Consider the following 17781-nt stretch of genomic DNA (forward strand, 5'->3'; position numbering starts at 1 on the left):
TGGGGGGACACGGAGCCCCAGGTGTCCCAATGGATGGGCCGTGACATCGCCCCCCTCGGGGACTCCCGGGGTGTCCCCATCCCTTGGAGCCCCTTGGCTGGCCATGGGGGGGTCGGGGGTCCCGGAGCCCTGTGGGAGGGGCACAGGGGCCGCGGTGCCGGGTTGGTGCCCCCCGGGCTTGCACAACCCCAAACTTGCCCCATGGCTGTTTCCCAACGCCGGGGGTGCCCCCCCTTGGCCCCCCCAAACCGTGTCAGCCCCACACACACAAACGTCTGACCCCGAAATCTCTTTATTCCAGCTCCGTTGGGGCCGGGGGGCGGCGGGATGACCCCCGGGGGGACGCGCTGGGGGGGCGAGGCCGCGGGGGGGGCCGCGAGGAGGAGGAGGAGGATGAGGAGGAGTGACCTGGGTTGGCGCTGAAGGTTTTTGGGTTGCCAGGGGAGCGGGGTTGGGCGCTGCCACCGGGCTGCTGTGGGGAGAAATAAGGTGGGCTTCACTCCAGAGCCCAAAAACCCGACCCCAAAGTGGGGGACACACGCGTGTCCCCCCCCAGGATGGGGGTCCCGGAGCCCTCACCGGCTCCTCGCCACATTCCACCATCGACAGCGGCACGTCGGGCAGGAAGGTGAACACGGACACCTGGGCCGAGCACCGCTGCACCTGGGGACAAGGGACCCTCAGCACCTCGGGGACCCTCCTGTGACCCCCCCCCGGGCTCCCCCGTCCCAGCTCACCCTGCCCGGGCGGCCCCGGCAGCCGCGGGGGTCCGGGGCGGGTTTGGGGCAGGGCGGCTGCCGGGCCGTGAAGTTGATGCTGAAGTGGGTTCCCCAGTCGAAGCTCTGCAGGGAGAAAAGATCCATCGGGATCCCCACGGGATGAGGGGCTGGGGGCACCCACCTGCACCCCCCCCCCAGCCCGATTCCTACCGTCCTGGTGACTCCCAGCAGCTTGAGCAGCCGCAGGTCCTGCCCGTGGGTCTCCAGCACGGAGCGGGCCAGGTCGCGGGGGGCCGGCATTCCCGGCGGGATCGCGGCGCCCGCCGCCAGCAGCACCGCTCCCAACAGCAGCGCCATGAGAGCGGGACAGCAGGGAGTTCTCTGCCCGCCCGGGATCGGCCCTCGGCTCGGGGCCCCCCGGCTCCGGCTCCAGGGTAAACACGGGCCCCCCGTTCCGCGGGAAGGGCTCGGGTTGCCGCTGTTGTCCTTGGCCCGCAGCCGGGAGGAGCTCGCCCGGACCGGGAGGGGATGCGGCGATGCCGGAGCTCGGCAGGGCCGATCCCCCTCCATGGCCCCTTCTTCCCTGGGCCTGCTCCCAGTTCTTGGCATGATGGAACAACTCCTGTCTCGCTCCTCCCGAACTGGGAGTGAGAGCATCCTCCCAGCTCCCAGGGAATAGAACCAGGAGCCAGCCCCCTTTCCTTTCCTGCTTTCTTTACGTTATTTTGGTTTTTTTAAATCCCTCTCACCCTGCTCAGATTCATCCAAACACCTCATCCCCAGGTTCTCCTTGGATTCAAGAACCCTGGATTTACCAAGGACTGCACTGGGTGAATCCCAGTTTGCATTCCCTGTTTGCATTCCCTGAGTGACTGGGGCTCATTTCCCTAAAATTCAGTATCTTCCTGTCCTCTTTGGGGCCAGGAGCTCCCCTTTCTCTGTGCTTCATCCACAATGGAAAAGCAAAGGAATCCCTGGGGAAGGAATCCCAGGGAGAGCGGCTGGGGAACACCAGAATCCCTCGGGATCACCGTGCCTGGGAGCAGCACCCTGGAATCCCCTGGGACATGGAGAGCCCCGAGCTGCTGCTCTTCCAAGGGTATTTGATCCAGTATTCCCATTCTTATGGACACAAATCCCGGGTGGGAGATGTGGGAGGGAGAAGGGATGATGGAACACCAGGAGAGCAGCTCATCAGAGCCTCCTCTGCACATGGAGAACATCGGGATGAGTCCTGGAGGAGGTGCCATGAGCAACAACTGTGTTCCGATCCCAACATTCTTGGGTGGGTTTTTCCCTTTCTAAAGCGTGAGCAGCATGGAAAGCCCAAAGGAATTCCCACTCCCGGGAAGCCGGCAGTGGACAGTAGATGGAGGCAATGGATCTGTACTGATAGATCACATTTATAGCCAGATATGCTCATTATAGACCCCAAAATATACACAGTACCCCAATATAGACATGACATGTACACCCAGAGCGATCCCGAGGGACGCCGGGAGTCAGGAATGAGCAGGGGCAGGGGGTTGGGGTGGACATCCCGCTCCGAGCCCCCCGGAACGCTGGGATGGGGCAGGACGAGGGGGGAGCCCCCCATCCCTTGGCTGCTGGGATTAGTGTCACATTCCTGCCCGGAGGAGGTATGGCTGTGCCGAGGGCTGGCACGGGAAGAGCCGGGCACGGAGCGCTCCGGAGGGACGGCGGATCACGGTCATGCAGGAGAAGGGCTGATGCAGGGAAGCTGCTGACGGGCAGCTCTTTGGCTCTGCCAGCATTCCAAAGTTTCCTGGCACAAAACCCACCGCAGAAAAGACCTTTCCCAGCGGAGCACGACAAATCCACGACGGTTTTTTCTTGCCTCTCCTAAAAAAAAATCCTGGCTGTTCCTCTCCAAGCTGCCTCTTGGCCTTGGAAAACATCTCAGCATTCAATTTAAAGGACATCTTGATCACATATTTCCCATTTTGAAACCCTCAGGCTGTTGGAGTCGTTCACATCCATCCCTCTCCAAAACGATCCGCTGGTTTAACCGACCTGTTCCTCTTCCTGGTTTCCCCATCCTGTGGCTCCTGTGGAGAAGTTTTCCACATCGAGCTGAGGAAAGCACGAGGAGCTGGGAGGGTCTTGTGTAAGAAGCACCTGGAACCGACAGCGCTGGGTTTGTTCTCTTCTGAGACCCCCCTGTGTGACCACGACGCCCCTCGGGGGGTTCAGGTGGGTTTGGTGCTCCCAGAAGGTGCAGATGGATTTTCCAAAGTCATTAAAGTGGCTGTTTTTATGTCAGAATGAAGCCTGTCCCCCTGTCCCCCGGCCCATGGCAGTGCTTCCCAAAGGGAAATGGACAGCGAGATGGATCCGCTTGGCCACTGCTCCGGGAGAGGCCGAGGGGTCCTTCCCCACACGTAAACTCACCACGTTTGATCTTCCAGGACCTTCACCCCAAAAACCTCCCCGTGGGCATCGTTCCATCGAGTCTTTCCGCACTCGCGCCGAGCGCCTGGAAATCCCGGCACGCTCCGAACCTCTCGCTGAAGACCAAACACCCCCCCCCTCCCAAAGTCCCCCCGGAACCTTCCGGAGCTCAGATGGTGAGGAGGGGGACGCAGCCCACGCCCACCCCGCCCTCGTGGCACACCATGGGCGCCATGAACGTCCAGCGGTTGCTCTCGGGGTCGTACATCTCCACGGAGCTGAGGTTGGACTGTCCGTCGTAGCCGCCCACGGCGTAGAGGCGGCCGCAGTTGGGCACGAGGGACACGCGGCTGCGCCGGCTGTTCATGGGCACCAGCAGGTACCACTGGTCGGCCCCGGAGCTGTACACCTCGGCCGCGCTCAGGAAGGCCGAGCCGTCGTAGCCGCCGCACACGAACATGCGGCTGCCGAGCGCGGCCGCGCCGTGGCGGCACCGCTTGTTGAGCATGTTGGACACGGCGTGCCAGGACGAGGTGTGCGGGTTGTAGTACTCCACCTGCGGGCAGGGAGGGCGCGGGACGTCAGGGAGAGCGGCTTGGGAAACGCCCGGGGAATATCCCACGGTCCCCCCACGCTGCCGAGGCACCACCGCCAACCCTCCGGGAGTTTTGGGCGTCTCGTGACAAGACACTGAGGGGCTGGAGCGTGTGCAGGGAAGGGAAGGGAGCTGGGAAGGGGCTGGAGCAGCAGAAGCAGTTGAGGGAGCTGGGGGGGCTCAGCCTGGAGAAAAGGAGGCTCAGGGGGGACCTTCTGGCTCTGCAAGTCCCTGACAGGAGGGGGGAGCTGGGGGGGGTCGGGCTCTGCTGCCAGGGAACAAGGGACAGGAGGAGAGGGAACGGCCTCAGGCTGTGCCAGGAGTGGTTTAGGTTGGATATCGGGAAAATTACTTCCTGGAAAAGGCTGTCCAGCCCTGGCACAGTGGTGGAGTCCTCATCTCTGGAGGGATTTCAAAGCCCTGCGGATGTGGCACTTGGGGACATGGGCAGTGGTGGCCTTGGCAGTGCTAGGGAATGGTTGGACTGGACGGTCCAAGAGGGCTTTTCCAACCTGAAGCTGAGGAGTTCCCAGGATCCCAGCCTTACACTGTTGAAGATCTGCAGCCCGTCGTGCCCTCCCGACACGTAGATCCGGCCCTCGAAGACGGTGACTCCGGCGGCGCTGCGGTTGGAGCTCATGGGGGTCACTGCTGTCCACCTTGGAGGGACAGGGCAGAGGTCAGGGACAGCCCCAGAGACTATTCCACGATTTTCTAGGAGTGGCTTCCACCAACTCTCCTTTTACCACCCCTTATTTAAACCACTCTCACAGCCCAGATGCCCTGTGGTGCCCATGGCACGTGAGCACAAAACTCATGGAAAAGCTGGAGGATGTGGAAGGCTCTTACTTGTTTGTCTCTGGAGAGTAGGACTCCACGGAGTTGAGGGATGAGTTCCCATCGTATCCACCGCACACGTAGATCTGCCCATCCAGCACCACCGTTCCCATGGCGCTGCAAGGAACGGCAGGACCCCGTGACAAGGCTGGAGGTGCTGCCACACTGACCCCAACACAGCCTGCCTGGCCCCTGTGCCATCTCCTCTGTCATCCCAAAGAACCTCCTTTTCCCTGGATTCACTTCCAAACGGCTCAGTCCCACCTAAGCCTGGAGTCTCACAGGTTGTGAGCACTGCTGTGAGCACCTCAAATCCTGGGGGCAGTGCTGGGCCCCTCATGACAAAAAGCACATGGAGGGGCTGGAGCGTGTGCAGGGAAGGGAAGGGAGCTGGGAAGGGGCTGGAACAGCAGGAGGGGCTGAGGGAGCTGGGGGGGCTCAGCCTGGAGAAAAGGAGGCTCAGGGGGGACCTTCTGGCTCGCTGTAATTCCCAGGAAGGAGGTTGGAGCCAGGGGTGAGTTGGACTCTGTTCCCAGGGAACAAGGGACGGGATGAGAGGAAACGGCCTCAAGTTGTGCCAGGGGAGGGTCACGTTGGATACTGGGACAATTTCTTCCTGGAAAGAGCTGTCCAGCCCTGGCACAGCTGCCCAGGGCAGGGGTGGAGTCTCCATCCCTGGAGGGATTTCCAAGCCCTGAGGATGTGGCACTTGGGTCTTAACACCTTTCCTTCTCCATCAGTGCCGTGACATACCCACGGAATTTTGTTGAGCTGCGTCTCACCAACAAGCAGCACCCAAAATCAGCATGAGCATCCCGAAACCAGCCAAGCAAATCCCACCTGCTTCCACGCTGCTCCACTCCCTCCTCTCCCACACACCAACTCCTCGTCAGTGGCCACCACCCCCAGCACTCCAGCCTCGTTTTTCCCCGCTGTTCCCAAGGTCCCTCCCCGGGGAGCTGCACGAACCTCCTCTTGCTGTTCATGCTTTCCACTTTGGACCAGGAATCCGTCTCTGGGTTGTAGACCTCCACGGTGCTGAGCCTGAGCTGGCCGTCGTAGCCACCGATGGCGTAGAGGAGCCCGTTGACCACGGCGACCCCGACGCGGCTCCGCGCCGTCGTCATGGGCTGGCACTTCTCCCACCGGTTGGCAATGGGATCAAACACCTCCACCACGTTCAGGGAGTCGCCTGCGTAAAAATTTGCTACTCAAATTAAAAGAGGGAGAGCTGGTGAAGCCCTGGGAACCTGAGGGAACCCCTGGTTTCCTTTGGGAAAACACCTGGGCTCTGCTAGGATGGGATGGCATCCAGAGGGACCTGGTCTAGTGGAAGGTGCCCCTGCCCATGCCATGGGGTGGGATTGCATGATCCTTAAGGTCCCTTCCAACCCAAACCATTCTGGGATTCTGTGCTCTGTCCTGGGCCCTCACATCCTATCCCAGCCTATCTGCTCCCACAGAGCCAAGGCAGAGGCATTTCCCAGTCACTTCCCAGCTCTCCCCCAGATATGCTGCTCTGAACAATTCCCACAAAACACACTCCAGTACTCCAAAAGATCATGGAACACTTCCCAGCTTTCCTGTGCTCTGCACCAGGAGCCTCGACGAGTCCCAGGCTGTGGAAGTGGCACCTCCAGTGCCCTCCAAGGGGCAGCAGAGACCTGCAGTCCCATCTGTGCTGTCGCTGTTTCACGTTTCCCTGAACACTTTCTGTTCCCTTTTTACACCGTGGTCTGGCCCCTGTGAACATGTGGTGACTGCACATGTGATCTCACAATCCCAACAACATCCCAGAGACACCTCCAGGTCCTCCTTGGAGTTCCAGGCAAGGACACACCAAGAATATGTCCTAAATAAACCTCACCAGGACAGGATTTGAGTTGGAAGACGTTAAACTACCGTCACACCTTGGGTGCTCCATTGGAAGGGCCCGGAGGAGGAACCGCTCAACGCTCCAACCCGAGGGAATTTCCCCATCCCGTGGTCCTTCCCAGCTCCCCGTGGCCTTTCCACTGCAAGGTACCTGCCGAGTTCAGCCCTCCCACGGCGTAGATCAGCCCTGCTATGGACGTGCAGCACCGGGGGCGCGTCTTGAACGCCGGGAGGTGCGGCCGGCGTTCCGGCATGAGGTGGTAATCCTTGGCTTCGTCCACCAGATCCCTGGAATGCAGTGAGTCAGGAGTTAAAGAGGAGCTCTGACTGCCTGGAGGCAGAGGCAGATTTAAGCCTCTGTGACCCCACGCCCCGGGCTCACCTGCATTTGTGGCAGCAGCGCACCAGGTCGTCCTGCTGGACGCGGTCCGTGAGGAATTGCGGTCGGCACAGCGGGAGGCGGATCTTGGAGAGGAGCTCGGGCAGGAAGGAGTCCCTCTGGTCTCGGTCGTACCGGATCCAGGCTAAGGCAGCTTCAAACACCTTGGGAGAGAGGGGTGGGAAGTTGGGAGGTTTGGGTTTTGCTGCTGGCGCCACTTGATTGATGGAAAAAGAAATGGCATGGAATTGTAGGATCCCAGAGTGGTTTGGGATGGAAGGGACCTTAAGGATCACCCAGTGTCACACCCTGCCATGGGCAGGGACACCTTCCACTAGCCCAGATTGCTCCAAGCCCCACCTAACCTGTCCTTGGACTCTTCCAGGGATCCAGGGGCAGCCACAGGTCCTCTGGGAAATCCATCCCAGTCCCTCCCCACCCTCACAGCCAACAATTCCTGCCCACTATCCCATCTCTCCCTGCCCTCTGGCACTGGGAAGCCATTTCCCCTTGTCCTGTCCCTCCATCCCTTGTCCCCAGTCCCTCTCCAGCTCTCCTGGAGCCCCTTCAGGCCCTGCAAGGGGCTCTCAGCTCTCTCTGGAGCCTTCTCTTCTCCAGGTGAACACCCCCAGCATTCCCAGCCTGGTTCCATAGAGGTTTTTTCTCCACCTCCGACTTATCCTGCAACAATCCCGGGGGATTGTACATTTAACACAAGTGTTTGCAGGGAGCTGAAGGAGTTGTGAAGAGAATTTTGGCAGAGGAGGTGGGACAGAAGCAAAATCCTGTTTATTTACTGAGAAAAACCAGCAAACTGGGAAAGGAGAAAGGGAATGCTGCTGCTCCATGAAAAACCAGGAGACAGGTTGGATGACAGGGATCCATCTGTTCACTTTTCCTCCATTCTCCCCCTCTTCCCTCACTTTTCTTCTTTTTTTTCTGTATTTTTCTCTTTCTGACCCAATTTTTTCATCACTTCCCCCTTCTCCCACCTTTTTTTTCTCTTCATTGACTTTCTTTCCTTAATTCTTCCCAGTTTTCCTTATTTTTCTTAATTTTCCCACTTTTCTCTCCACTTTTCCCTTTACTTTCTATTTTCCCTTTATTTTCAACTTTTTTCCGTTTGCTTTCCCCTGGTTTTCTCCCTTTATCCTTGGTTTTCTCTGTTTTCCCCATTTTGGCTTCTTTTTTTTGCCCAATCTTTTCCTTTTCTTCCCACATTATCCCTTTATTCCCGTTTTTCCGCTTCGTTCCCGTTTTCCCCATTTTTCTCGCTTTCCTGCTTTCCCCCCCTTTCTTCCCACTTTTCCTTCTGTTCTCCCTCTTTCTTTTTATTCCCCCACCGTTTGCTTTTCCCGCATTGCCTTCCCTTGATATTTTTTGTTTGGTCATTTTTCCGTTTTGTTGGTTCTGCTCCCGTTTTTCTGCTTTTTTTTTTTTCATTTTTCCCCTTTTTTTCCCCTCATTCTTCCCTTTTATTTCCCCCCTCATTTCCACCATAGCTCTGTTTACCACCTCTTATTTTTCCCCACTGTCTTCTCCTCATCTTCATTCAGACCAGGATCATTCCCATTCCCGCTCCCAAGCCAAACCCCGCTCCAGGGACACACCTGCTCTTCAGACTTCACGTTGAGCTCATCCCTGGAAACGAGCTCCAGGACGTCCTCGAAGGGCAGGGCCAGGAACTCCTCGGACATGGAGACCTCCACGAAGTGCTGGTGGATGAAGCTGTTGGCGGCGTCGTAGAGCACCGCGCACATCATGGTCTCGGCAAACTGCCGCACCCCCAGGCAGTTCTTGGGATGGAGCCTGGGGAAAGTGGGGACAGGAGGGCAAGAGGAATGGCAGTTTAACGGGAGAGAAGCTGTGGCTGCCCCGTTCCTGGAAGTGTTCCGGGCTGGATGAGGCTTGGAGCACCCTGGGCTAGTGGAAGGTGTCCCTGCCCGTGGCAGGGGGTGGCACTGGATGATCCTTAAGGTTCCTTTCCAAGCCAAACCATTCCATGACTCCATGAAGCAAGACAAGCAGGTTCCAGCTCCCTGAACTGACCCCCACGGAGACCTCCAGGTGAATCCACGGCAGAGCCAGAGGATGGGAAACACAACTTAAAAATGTTCCCTCAGCCCTGCCAAGGAGGCACTGGACAGACCCAGGTGGCTCTGGGGCAGCCACAGCTTCTCTGGCAAATCCATTCCAGTCCCTCCCCACCCTCCCAGCCAGGAATTCCTCCCCAATATCCCATCTAACCCTGCCCTCTGGCACTGGGAAGCCATTCCCTGTGTCCTGTCCCTCCATGCCTTGTCCCCAGTCCCTCTCCAGCTCTCCTGGAGCCCCTTCAGGCCCTGCCAGGGGCTCTCAGCTCTCCCTGGAGCCTTCTCTTCTCCAGGGGAACCCCCCCAGCTCTCCCAGCCTGGCTCCAGAGCAGAGGGGCTCCAGCCCTGGAGCATCTCCGGGGCCTCCTCTGGACTCTCTCCAGCAGCTCCACGTCCTCCTGCTGTTGGGAGGGACTCTCACATGAGGGTGACTCCAAGGGCTCCCACAGATCTTGGTTACAACACAGCTGCCCAAAAATGTCCCAAATTTCAATTCCACTTTAGGAGGAGAGCTCGGTGTCCATGTCCCAGCTCTCTGGGATGGGGAGAATCCTCTGCTTTTCCTGTTACTACCCAAATTCACAGCTGGGCACTCAAATCCAGGAGCTCACTTAGGACACCTGGCTGCTCCTGGCAGATCTGGGAGAATTTTGGTGGCCAATCCCTGTATTTGGTGGGTGTATTTAATGTCACTCCACAGAATACACTGAGCAGCTGCAGGGAAGCCAAGCTGGGGAAACTAAACCCGTCAGACTCCCTGGCACGGGTGGAGAATCCATGTGGTGCATTTCCAAAGAATATCCCAGCTTTCCATTTCCACATCATGCTGCTGGAACAGTCTCATAGCCAAACACCAGTGGGGAAATCAAAAAACATGGGAGCAATTTAAGGCTCTGCCACAGTTTCCTGTGCAGCTCCTGGGCTGAGGCACTTTGTTCCCTCTCTGGAACATGTACAGCAGCAGGAAGGGCAATTCCTGCCCGGATGGGTTCTTAGAAAGGGAATGATTCCCTCCATTTTGCTCGGGATATCAATTCCTTTGGCTGGCCAAGGTCTTTTATTGTGTCTCAGCACCTCACAAGCTTGATAAGCTATTTTATAGGGAATGAGAATGACAGGAAAAGGGGGAATGGCTTTAAGCTGGAAAAGGATAAATTTAGATGGGATGTTGGGAAGGAATTCCTGGCTTGGAGGGGGGGAGGCCCTGGCACAGGTTACCCAGAGAAGCTGTGGCTGCCCATCCCTGGAAGTGTCCAAGGCCAGGTTGGAGCAACCTGGGCTGGTGGAAGGTGTCCTCGCCCATGGTAGGGGGTGGAACTGGGTGAGCTTTAAGGCCTCTCCCAACCCAATTCCACAAATGACAAATTCTATTCTATTGTGTAATTCCACAAAAATGACAAATTTTGGGATCCAAACACCTCCTCATCCCACTGGCAGGGGACATCCCGGCCCTCTCACACCCGACACAGGTGACTAAAGCCTTGCTGCTGTTGGGGAGCAGCCAAACCCCCCCTGAAGAGACCCCCCCTCTTACCTTTCCCTAAGGAATGTACAACAGGCATCCTTGATGTTCTGGAGCTGCAGGAAGCTGGCCCCCATGAGCAGGGACTGCACGTTCTGCTGGTCGATGGCCAGGTGCCCGTTGTAGGCGAAGTTGATGAGAGCCTCCAGCGCACTGAAAACCGGGAGAAAGGGCGGGAATGCCACTGCATTCCAGCTGGGATGGGCTCTACCCACAGCACAGGGTTTGCTGGGGTCACCCAGAGCACCCCCCCCGAGCGCCATGGGTGTCCCTGGGATGTCACCTGGGGTCCATGCCCTGCATGACGATCTCCTCCTGCTTGCACTCCATCATGTCGTTGGTGAACATGGCGTGGAAGTACGGGATGGACGCCGCCAGCACGATCCGGTGGGCGCTGAACTTGTGGTCCCCCACCTGGAGCAGGGCAGAGGGGCAGGAGGAGGGATCAGCAGGGATTCCCAGCGGCACAGCTCCACCAGGATCCAAGGATTCCAGGCAGGTCTTTGCTCCCATTAGTTCTCCCTGTTGGTTCGGCACCTTTTTCCCTAATTTCCATGGTAATCTGACTCATCCCACTCCATGGCCATCGGAGATTTTTTCCCCTTACTTAAGCAAAATGTTCCCATTTGAGCTTTGTTTTATGGGATGAACCAGCTGGCACAGCAGGTTCCCTGCATTCCAGGCTCTCCAAGGATTCCTTCTCCTCTACAAAACCCTTCACTCCCCTTTCATCTCCAAATGCTGTTTGGATTGAGGGTTTCCATGATTCCCAACAGTGCCTTCCCTCTCCCTCTGGGCCTCTGGTTTGCACACCCAGCAAACACAAACTTCCTGGGAGTTTACAAAGCAAAATTCCTGCCAGATGGAAAAAAAAAGAGGCGCTTTTGGAGAGCCTTGTCTTTGCCCTGGGCAGCCCTGAATCCCTGTCCCAGCTTCCTCTGTGCCTGGAATATGCTGCACCAATCCTGCTGTCCTGGATTCTGCAGAATTCCTAATTCCCAGAGCAAAATCAGAAGTGAAATGGTAGGGACATGGAAAAAACCCCTCACAGATACTTGTGTGTGACTTTGCAGGGATAAAGGTGTGGATCAATCCCTTCCCCTAATCCAAAACCACAGGGAAAACATCCCGGAGGTTCCAAGAACTGAGAGCTGGGCCCCAAATAGGTGCAAAATCACCATCAGCTTCCCTGTGTGCACACAGTGGGATGGGGAATGTCTGGGAAAAGGAGTCAGGAGTGCTTGGACAGGCAAAGGAGCCCGTGGTCCATGAGGGGATGGAGCTCAGGGTCACGATCCCTGGCTCTGGTTAGGAAGGAATGTTGGTGGAGCAGATTCCCCACCCTGGCCAGAGCTTCAAAAATACTAAAATCCCCCAAATTTAATGAGAAAGGCCCAGAAAAGAAGCAATTCCAGAAGCTGAGTGCTCCTGGGAGCTGACAGAACCTCCCTGTGCCCATGGGATTTTCATTCCCTCCCTCACCCCCAGGTGAGCACACCTGGGAATTCTGCTCCTGGTCCCCTCTCCATGTCCCGGCGCTGCTCAAGGTAAAGAAGGACACTCAGGTGCTGGAGGGGTTTTTTTTTGGGAATTCTCAATGGGGAAAGGTTTCCACGGGGCCAGGCCCAGCCTGGCTGACCACGGTGACAAACTCGGCCCGTCCACATTCCACATTCCACATTCCATCCCCCAGGAACACCCGACCTGCTCCGCAAGCTCCGGCACTTCCCGCTCCATTCCTTCCCCAGGGATGAGGCCATTCCAGCAGCAGCTGCTCCCGGCCCAGCCCACTGATGGGAAGAATAAACAGTGGGAAAAACTGGCAACACCATCAAAATAAGTCTTACTGATACACCTCCATCCTGCTGGGAAAGCCCTTCCCAGGTGTCTCGAACATCCCATAACACAGAAAAACTCCATTTTTTTCTTGGATATTCCTGAAAGGTGAAGGGAAAAGGTCTCTAATCTCTAAAACTCCAAAAGATATCCCAGTGCCTGGAAGGAATTCGCTCCAACTGGTTTGTTTGGATGAGTGTTCCCATTCAGAGGGTGCAAGAAAAAAAAACATTTTCCTCGACTTTCATTTCAACTCCAAGCACAAGTTGCCAAAAATTTCAGCTGTTCCAACCCCATTTTACCTTTCTAATAAATAAAAATGGTGTTAAAACTAAACAGGCACCTCTTAAAGTGAAACACCTGCTTCAAATGCATCCAGTGACCCTTGAGATATATCCAAAATTATCCCAGGGGGCAGTTCTGGGGTCTCCAGTACAGGACATGGAGGGGCTGGAGTGTGTGCAGGGAAGGGAAGGGAGCTGGGAAGGGGCTGGAGCAGCAGGAGCAGCTGAGGGAGCTGGGGGGGCTCAGCCTGGAGAAAAGGAGGCTCAGGGGGGACCTTCTGTCTCTGCAACCCCCTGACAGGAGGGGGGAGCTGGGGGGGGTCGGGCTGTGCTTCCAGGGAACAAGGGACAGGAGGAGAGGGAACGGCCTCAGGCTGTGCCAGGGGAGGGTCAGGCTGGATATTGGGGAAATAATTTCATGGAAAGGGTTGGAAAACATTGGCACAGCTGCCCAGGGCAGGGGTGGAGTCCCCATCCCTGGAGGGATTTCAAAGCCCTGTGGATGTGGCACTTGGGGACATGGTCAGTGGTGGCCTTGGAAGTGCTGGGAATGGTTGGACTTGCTGATCACAGAGGGCTTTTCCAACCTAACCCATTCCATGATTCCATGCTCCAAGTCCCAACACAAGTGATGTCCAAGGGCTGAGGGTTCCCCCACGCTCCAGTTCCAGGGATGCAGCGCCCTGATCTCATCCCAAACAGCCTCATTATCCCTAACACACCTGGGCATTGCAAAAGCCAACATCCACAGTCATCCTGCAAGATTCCTGATGGGATAATGAGAGCTGCACCATCCCTCATGTCTGGAGCACCACCCTTTTGGGTGGTCCTGCACTGGGAATGATCCCTGGGAGCAGCAACATCCACGGAGCTGCACCAGCAAAGAGCTCGGGAATATTTCCTGGTTGTGGACAAGACAAAAACTGGGATTCCTTCTTTTTGGAAACTGCTCCTGTAAAGCTTGAGGGCCCTCAGGGAGAGGGATAAATTGGGATTTCTCCTCCAAAGCCATCGTTATGTTCATTCCATCAGCACTGGGTGGCAAGTCCCAAAGGAACAACTCCATTTCTTGCTGCAGGCAAAGGACAAGTTTTTCCTGTGGAAAATGGGAAATACTTCCGAGGGTGAGCACACAGAATGTGTCCACTCGGCTCATCCTCGTGTCTTCTGCTTCCAGAGTGCTCCCTATCTCTAGAGCCAAAGGATCTCCCTTCCCAGGACCAAACAAACACACTTTCCTACCTGATGGATTCAGGCTGGAATCACCCAAGTCTAAGGAGAAAGTGGGAAAGAGCTCATCCTCCTCCTGATATCATTCCAGGATGTTCTGTTTTACAGTGGATAATTTTAGCTCCCTTTTTTTTTAAGGGAAAGGAAGCTGCTTCCCAGGAAAAAGGAACTTTGCAAGCATCCTTCCAGACCCCAGGAGTCACAGAATTCCCTCCCGACACGTCTCCAAAGGAATGTGCTCCCGGACACCCCCACAGCACAGATGTTAACAAATCCCTGGGAACAGGGAGCCTTTCTCCAGGAAAATGGTGTAGGTGGAAGAAAGGCTTCTATTGTTTTCCTGATGTCACCACCCTGCAGAGCTGAGGAGTCTGGAGTTTTTGGCAGCAAAGACCTCCAGCATTCCCAACATAAAATCATCTTCTCTCCGTGACGTTGGCACTGGAGTCACCGAGGGGCCAAAGCAGAAGGGGAGCTGTGTCCAACCATCCCAGCACAGTTCTGCTGGGAGAGGTCATGGATGGCACCTGGATCAGGCAATTCCGAGCACAAATCCAGGCTGGATGGAGAATGAGAAGAGACCGGAGGGGAAGGGTTTGGGGGTGTTGGTGGGTGAGAAGAGAAGGCTCCAGGGAGAGCTGAGAGCCCCTGGCAGGGCCTGAAGGGGCTCCAGGAGAGCTGGAGAGGGACTGGGGACAAGGCATGGAGGGACAGGACACAGGGAATGGCTTCCCAGTGCCAGATGGGATACTGGGAGGGAATTCCTGGCTGGGAGGGTGGGGAGGCCCTGGCACAGGTTGCCCAGAGAAGCTGTGGCTGCCCTTGGATCCCTGGAAGTGTCCAAGGCCAGGTTGGAGCAACCTGGGCTAGTGGAAGGTGTCCCTGCCCATGGCAGGGGGTGGCTCTGGATGATCCTTAAGGATCCCTTCCATTCCAAACCATCCCAGGATTCCATGATAATGTAACCAATGGCTTTGAAGCAGAAATCACATCCCCTTTGCACGTCCAACAAACCCAAACTCCCAGGGAATTCCCTGCCAACTCAGAGTAGCTGAACTGCTTTGCTGAATCCCAGTCCCTCCATGTCCTACAGGGACAGGGAGCATCCCAAGGGGATCAGCTCCAGCCCTGCTCCTGCAAGGACAGCAAAAAGACATTTCATGGAGTCCCAGAAGCAGAAATGCTCCCGGTTTCCGTAAGGGAAGAGCTGATGGCAGCTCTTCCAACACATCCTGTCACGATCCAAACCAGCTCCCAACTGCTGCACGACAAGACTGGAATCAGATCCTTAACCTGCAGCTCTCCTGCCTTGCAGATCTCCCAGCTCCTCCAAGCAAACAGACATCCTCTCTCCTTCTGGGCTGGTTTTCCTGGAGGATCTCCCAGCCACGCTCCAAGATCTGCGGAGCAGCCAAGCACTGGGAGGATGAGGGAGCTGGAATCAGGCAGGCAGCCCGAGCTGCCTGGAATTCCACTGATCCAGAGGCTCCTCCACTTCTGTGTCAGCTCTCGGGGGTGCAACTGCTCCAGTCTGGGGGGTTGTTTTGGAAAACAGCCTGCTTTGGGAAAACTGGGATTAGAAGGGAAGAGAAGCCAAGAGGACTGTCACCTGTCCGTGACAGGCCTGCACATGGAACAAATAATACAGCCTCTCCAGAGCTTGGAATTACTTCAATTTTCCAGGCCTGGATTGTATTTTAAGAGGCTTTTCTATTTGGTCTTGGAATTAGTCATGGAAAAATGGCATTGGAGCAATTCAGGACCGAAGGAGGAGCTGCAGCAACAAGAGGGGCTCCCGTTAACTCCGCTCTCCAAGGATTTGGAAAGGCACAAACCTTCTCTCTTCCAACAGTTTGGCCAAGATTCCTGGAGGTGCCAGCCTGGCACTTGGACCTCCCTCCTCTGGCTCCGAGCAGGCAAGCAGGAGCAGGAGCTATAAATAGGATATTATTCATTTTATCCCCCCTAAATTTGTCAGCGAAGAACAGGATGAATATTCCCTGCCTGTTTGACCGTGGTGCATTCCACAGGATTCCAGCAGGATGTGTCCCCAGGGAGCACTTGTACCTTGGCCTGAGGCAGGGACAGCAAATCCCAGCAAACAGAGCTGCCTGGGCAGTTTCCATCCTGGCAGGATATTTGTCTTCCCAAAACAATCCTCGGGAAGAACACGGACACTGAGGGGCTTCTTCCCTGCCATGGAACAGCAGGTCAGGATCTCCAGATCAGGGAATAACAGCCCTAACACCTCCAGGAGAGCTGGAGAGGGAGCTGGGACAAGGGATGGAGGGACAGGACAAGGGGGAATGGCTTCCCACTGCCAGAGGGCAGGGTTAGGTGGGATATTGGGAAGGAATTCCTGGCTGGGAGGGTGGGGAGGCCCTGGCACAGGTTGCCCAGAGAAGCTGTGGCTGCCCCTGGATCCCTGGAAGTGTCCAAGGCCAGGTTGGAGCAACCTGGGTAGTGGAAGGTCTCCCTGCCCATGGCAGGGGTGGCACTGGGTGATCCTTCAGGTCCCTTCCATCCCAAACCAGTCTGGGATTCACACCAATACACACTTTAATCCTAAAAAAAAACCAGTGCTCTCCATCCCAAACCAGTTTTGCCACAGAATTCCCTCAGGTTCCAGCACAGGCTATCCCAAATACACCCTGTGGAAGGTACAACCACTTCCAAGGTGGATCACCACCCTCAGTCCCTCTTCCCAGCAAGCTACAGCTGATCCATAGGGATGGAGCAGCCCCCTATATCCATGGGGTGCTCCCTATCCCACATCCTGCCTCCATGACAGGCACAACCCTCTCCAGCTCCTCTCCCTGAAAAGTTTCAGGATGAGTAGGCTGGGAAGCACCTTCCCACTTAATTAAACTTCAGAGCTAATTCTGGAATGACTCAACATTGCTCCCACCCCACAGACTCCTCCGAGTTTGGAATCCTGAGGGATTCCAGCAACTCCTGCCTGGCTCTCTGGGCCCTCCCAGCCATTCCCTGCACAGCCAGGGACCCAATCCTGAGGATTTTCCGCAGCTACGGATTATTTCTTTGATGTAGGAAAGGAATCTTCTCCCGTGGGTGGGAGCAGTTTGATCCATAAACCTGCACCAACCCCACCCACAGGCCCTCACAGACCCCCCCACCAGGGCTGGGGAGGTCCAAGACCCCTTGACACCCCACTGAGGGGGTTTGGGGAGGTCTCAGCACCACCTCTCTCCACTGCCAAATCCATGGGAAGGAGGGACCCTCAGCTCCCCTTCCTGCCCATCCAAGAGGGTCTCAGCCACCCCCTTATCCCCCACCAAAGGGGCTCCAGGGGACTCCAGCTGCCTCATTCCCTCTGGAAAAGAGGTTGGGGGGATCCCTCAGTGCTCCCTCAGGGACTGGGGTCACCCCCAGGTCCTCCCTGGGCTCTCCCCTACCAGGCTGGGGTCTCCCCTCGGGGGCCTGGGGGTTCCTCAAGTCCCTTCTCAGAGTCTTTGGTCCCCCCACAGGGGGGCACAGGGGTCCCTCAGCTCCTTCTCAGGGGTCTGGGGGGTCCCTCAAGTGCCCCCTCAGAGGCCAGGGGGTCCCTCAGCTGCCCTTTCTGAAATTGGGGTCCCCCATCTCCCCCACAAGGGCCAGGGGGTCCCTCAGCCCCCATCAGGGGCCGGGGGGATCCCCAGCTCCCTCTCAGGAGCCAGGTGGTCCCTCATCCCTCCCCTCAGGGACCAGGATCCCTCAGTCCCCCTCAGTTCCCCCCCCAGTGACCGGGGGGGTCCCTCACCTCCCACCCCTCGTGTCCCCCCCACACCTCCCGCACCTTGAGCGTCACATCGCAGAGCTTGCCCTGCCGCCGGATCTCGCCCATGACGCCGTAGCCGCGGCTGGGCAGGTCTCCCACCGAGAAATGCACCAGGTCCTCGGGGTCCAGCTCGGGCTCCGCCGCCGCCGCCGCCGCCGCCTCCAGCATCGTCCCGGCCGCTCCCGCCGCGCTTCGCCCCCGCCGCGCGCTGGCCCCGCCCG

The 17781-nt window shown here is 57.1% G+C and overlaps 2 protein-coding genes across 4 annotated transcripts; both read right to left on the bottom strand.

Annotated features, from left to right (window-relative positions):
* Window positions 1-161: 161 nt before the first annotated feature.
* On the bottom strand, window positions 162-1452 carry LOC127479343 (potassium/sodium hyperpolarization-activated cyclic nucleotide-gated channel 4-like). The gene is made up of 4 exons (XM_051806177.1): window positions 930-1452; window positions 738-842; window positions 580-663; window positions 162-472 (listed from the first exon to the last, which is right to left on the bottom strand). The coding sequence occupies exons 1-4, from the start codon at window positions 1374-1376 to the stop codon at window positions 293-295; spliced, it is 816 nt and encodes a 271-aa protein (XP_051662137.1). The 5' UTR covers window positions 1377-1452; the 3' UTR covers window positions 162-292.
* A 528-nt stretch (window positions 1453-1980) lies between these two features.
* On the bottom strand, window positions 1981-17780 carry KLHL18 (kelch like family member 18). 3 transcript variants are annotated; one of them, XM_051806139.1, is made up of 10 exons: window positions 17579-17780; window positions 10716-10846; window positions 10445-10585; window positions 8428-8626; window positions 6821-6981; window positions 6590-6726; window positions 5533-5770; window positions 4576-4680; window positions 4274-4385; window positions 1981-3687 (listed from the first exon to the last, which is right to left on the bottom strand). In XM_051806139.1, exons 1-10 carry the CDS (start codon window positions 17726-17728, stop codon window positions 3301-3303), a joined length of 1761 nt encoding a protein of 586 aa, XP_051662099.1. In that variant the 5' UTR covers window positions 17729-17780; the 3' UTR covers window positions 1981-3300. The 3 variants fall into 3 exon arrangements, with proteins under 3 accessions (XP_051662099.1, XP_051662100.1, XP_051662101.1); XM_051806140.1 differs by having other exon boundaries at window positions 1983-3687; window positions 5533-5755; XM_051806141.1 differs by having other exon boundaries at window positions 3421-3687; window positions 4239-4385.
* Window position 17781: the final 1 nt, after the last annotated feature.

The sequence above is a fragment of the Manacus candei genome, unplaced genomic scaffold (assembly GCF_025592945.1).
Source record: "Manacus candei isolate 608988 ecotype Guabito, Panama unplaced genomic scaffold, ASM2559294v1 h1tg000066l, whole genome shotgun sequence".
Lineage (NCBI taxonomy): Eukaryota > Metazoa > Chordata > Aves > Passeriformes > Pipridae > Manacus > Manacus candei.

Coding starts and splice junctions, on each gene's coding strand:
- KLHL18 (XM_051806139.1), bottom strand. CDS start 17,728: ATGCTGGAGGCGGCGGCGGCGGCGGCGGCGGAGCCCGAGCTGGACCCC. Junction 10,847..17,578: donor TCTGCGATGTGACGCTCAAG/GTGCGGGAGGTG, acceptor GCCCTGCTCCAG/GTGGGGGACCACAAGTTCAG. Junction 6,982..8,427: donor ACGTGAAGTCTGAAGAGCAG/GTGTGTCCCTGG, acceptor CTCTCTCCCAAG/GTGTTTGAAGCTGCCTTAGC.
- LOC127479343 (XM_051806177.1), bottom strand. CDS start 1,376: ATGCTCTCACTCCCAGTTCGGGAGGAGCGAGACAGGAGTTGTTCCATC. Junction 843..929: donor TGCTGGGAGTCACCAGGACG/GTAGGAATCGGG, acceptor TTCTCCCTGCAG/AGCTTCGACTGGGGAACCCA. Junction 473..579: donor TGGAATGTGGCGAGGAGCCG/GTGAGGGCTCCG, acceptor TTCTCCCCACAG/CAGCCCGGTGGCAGCGCCCA.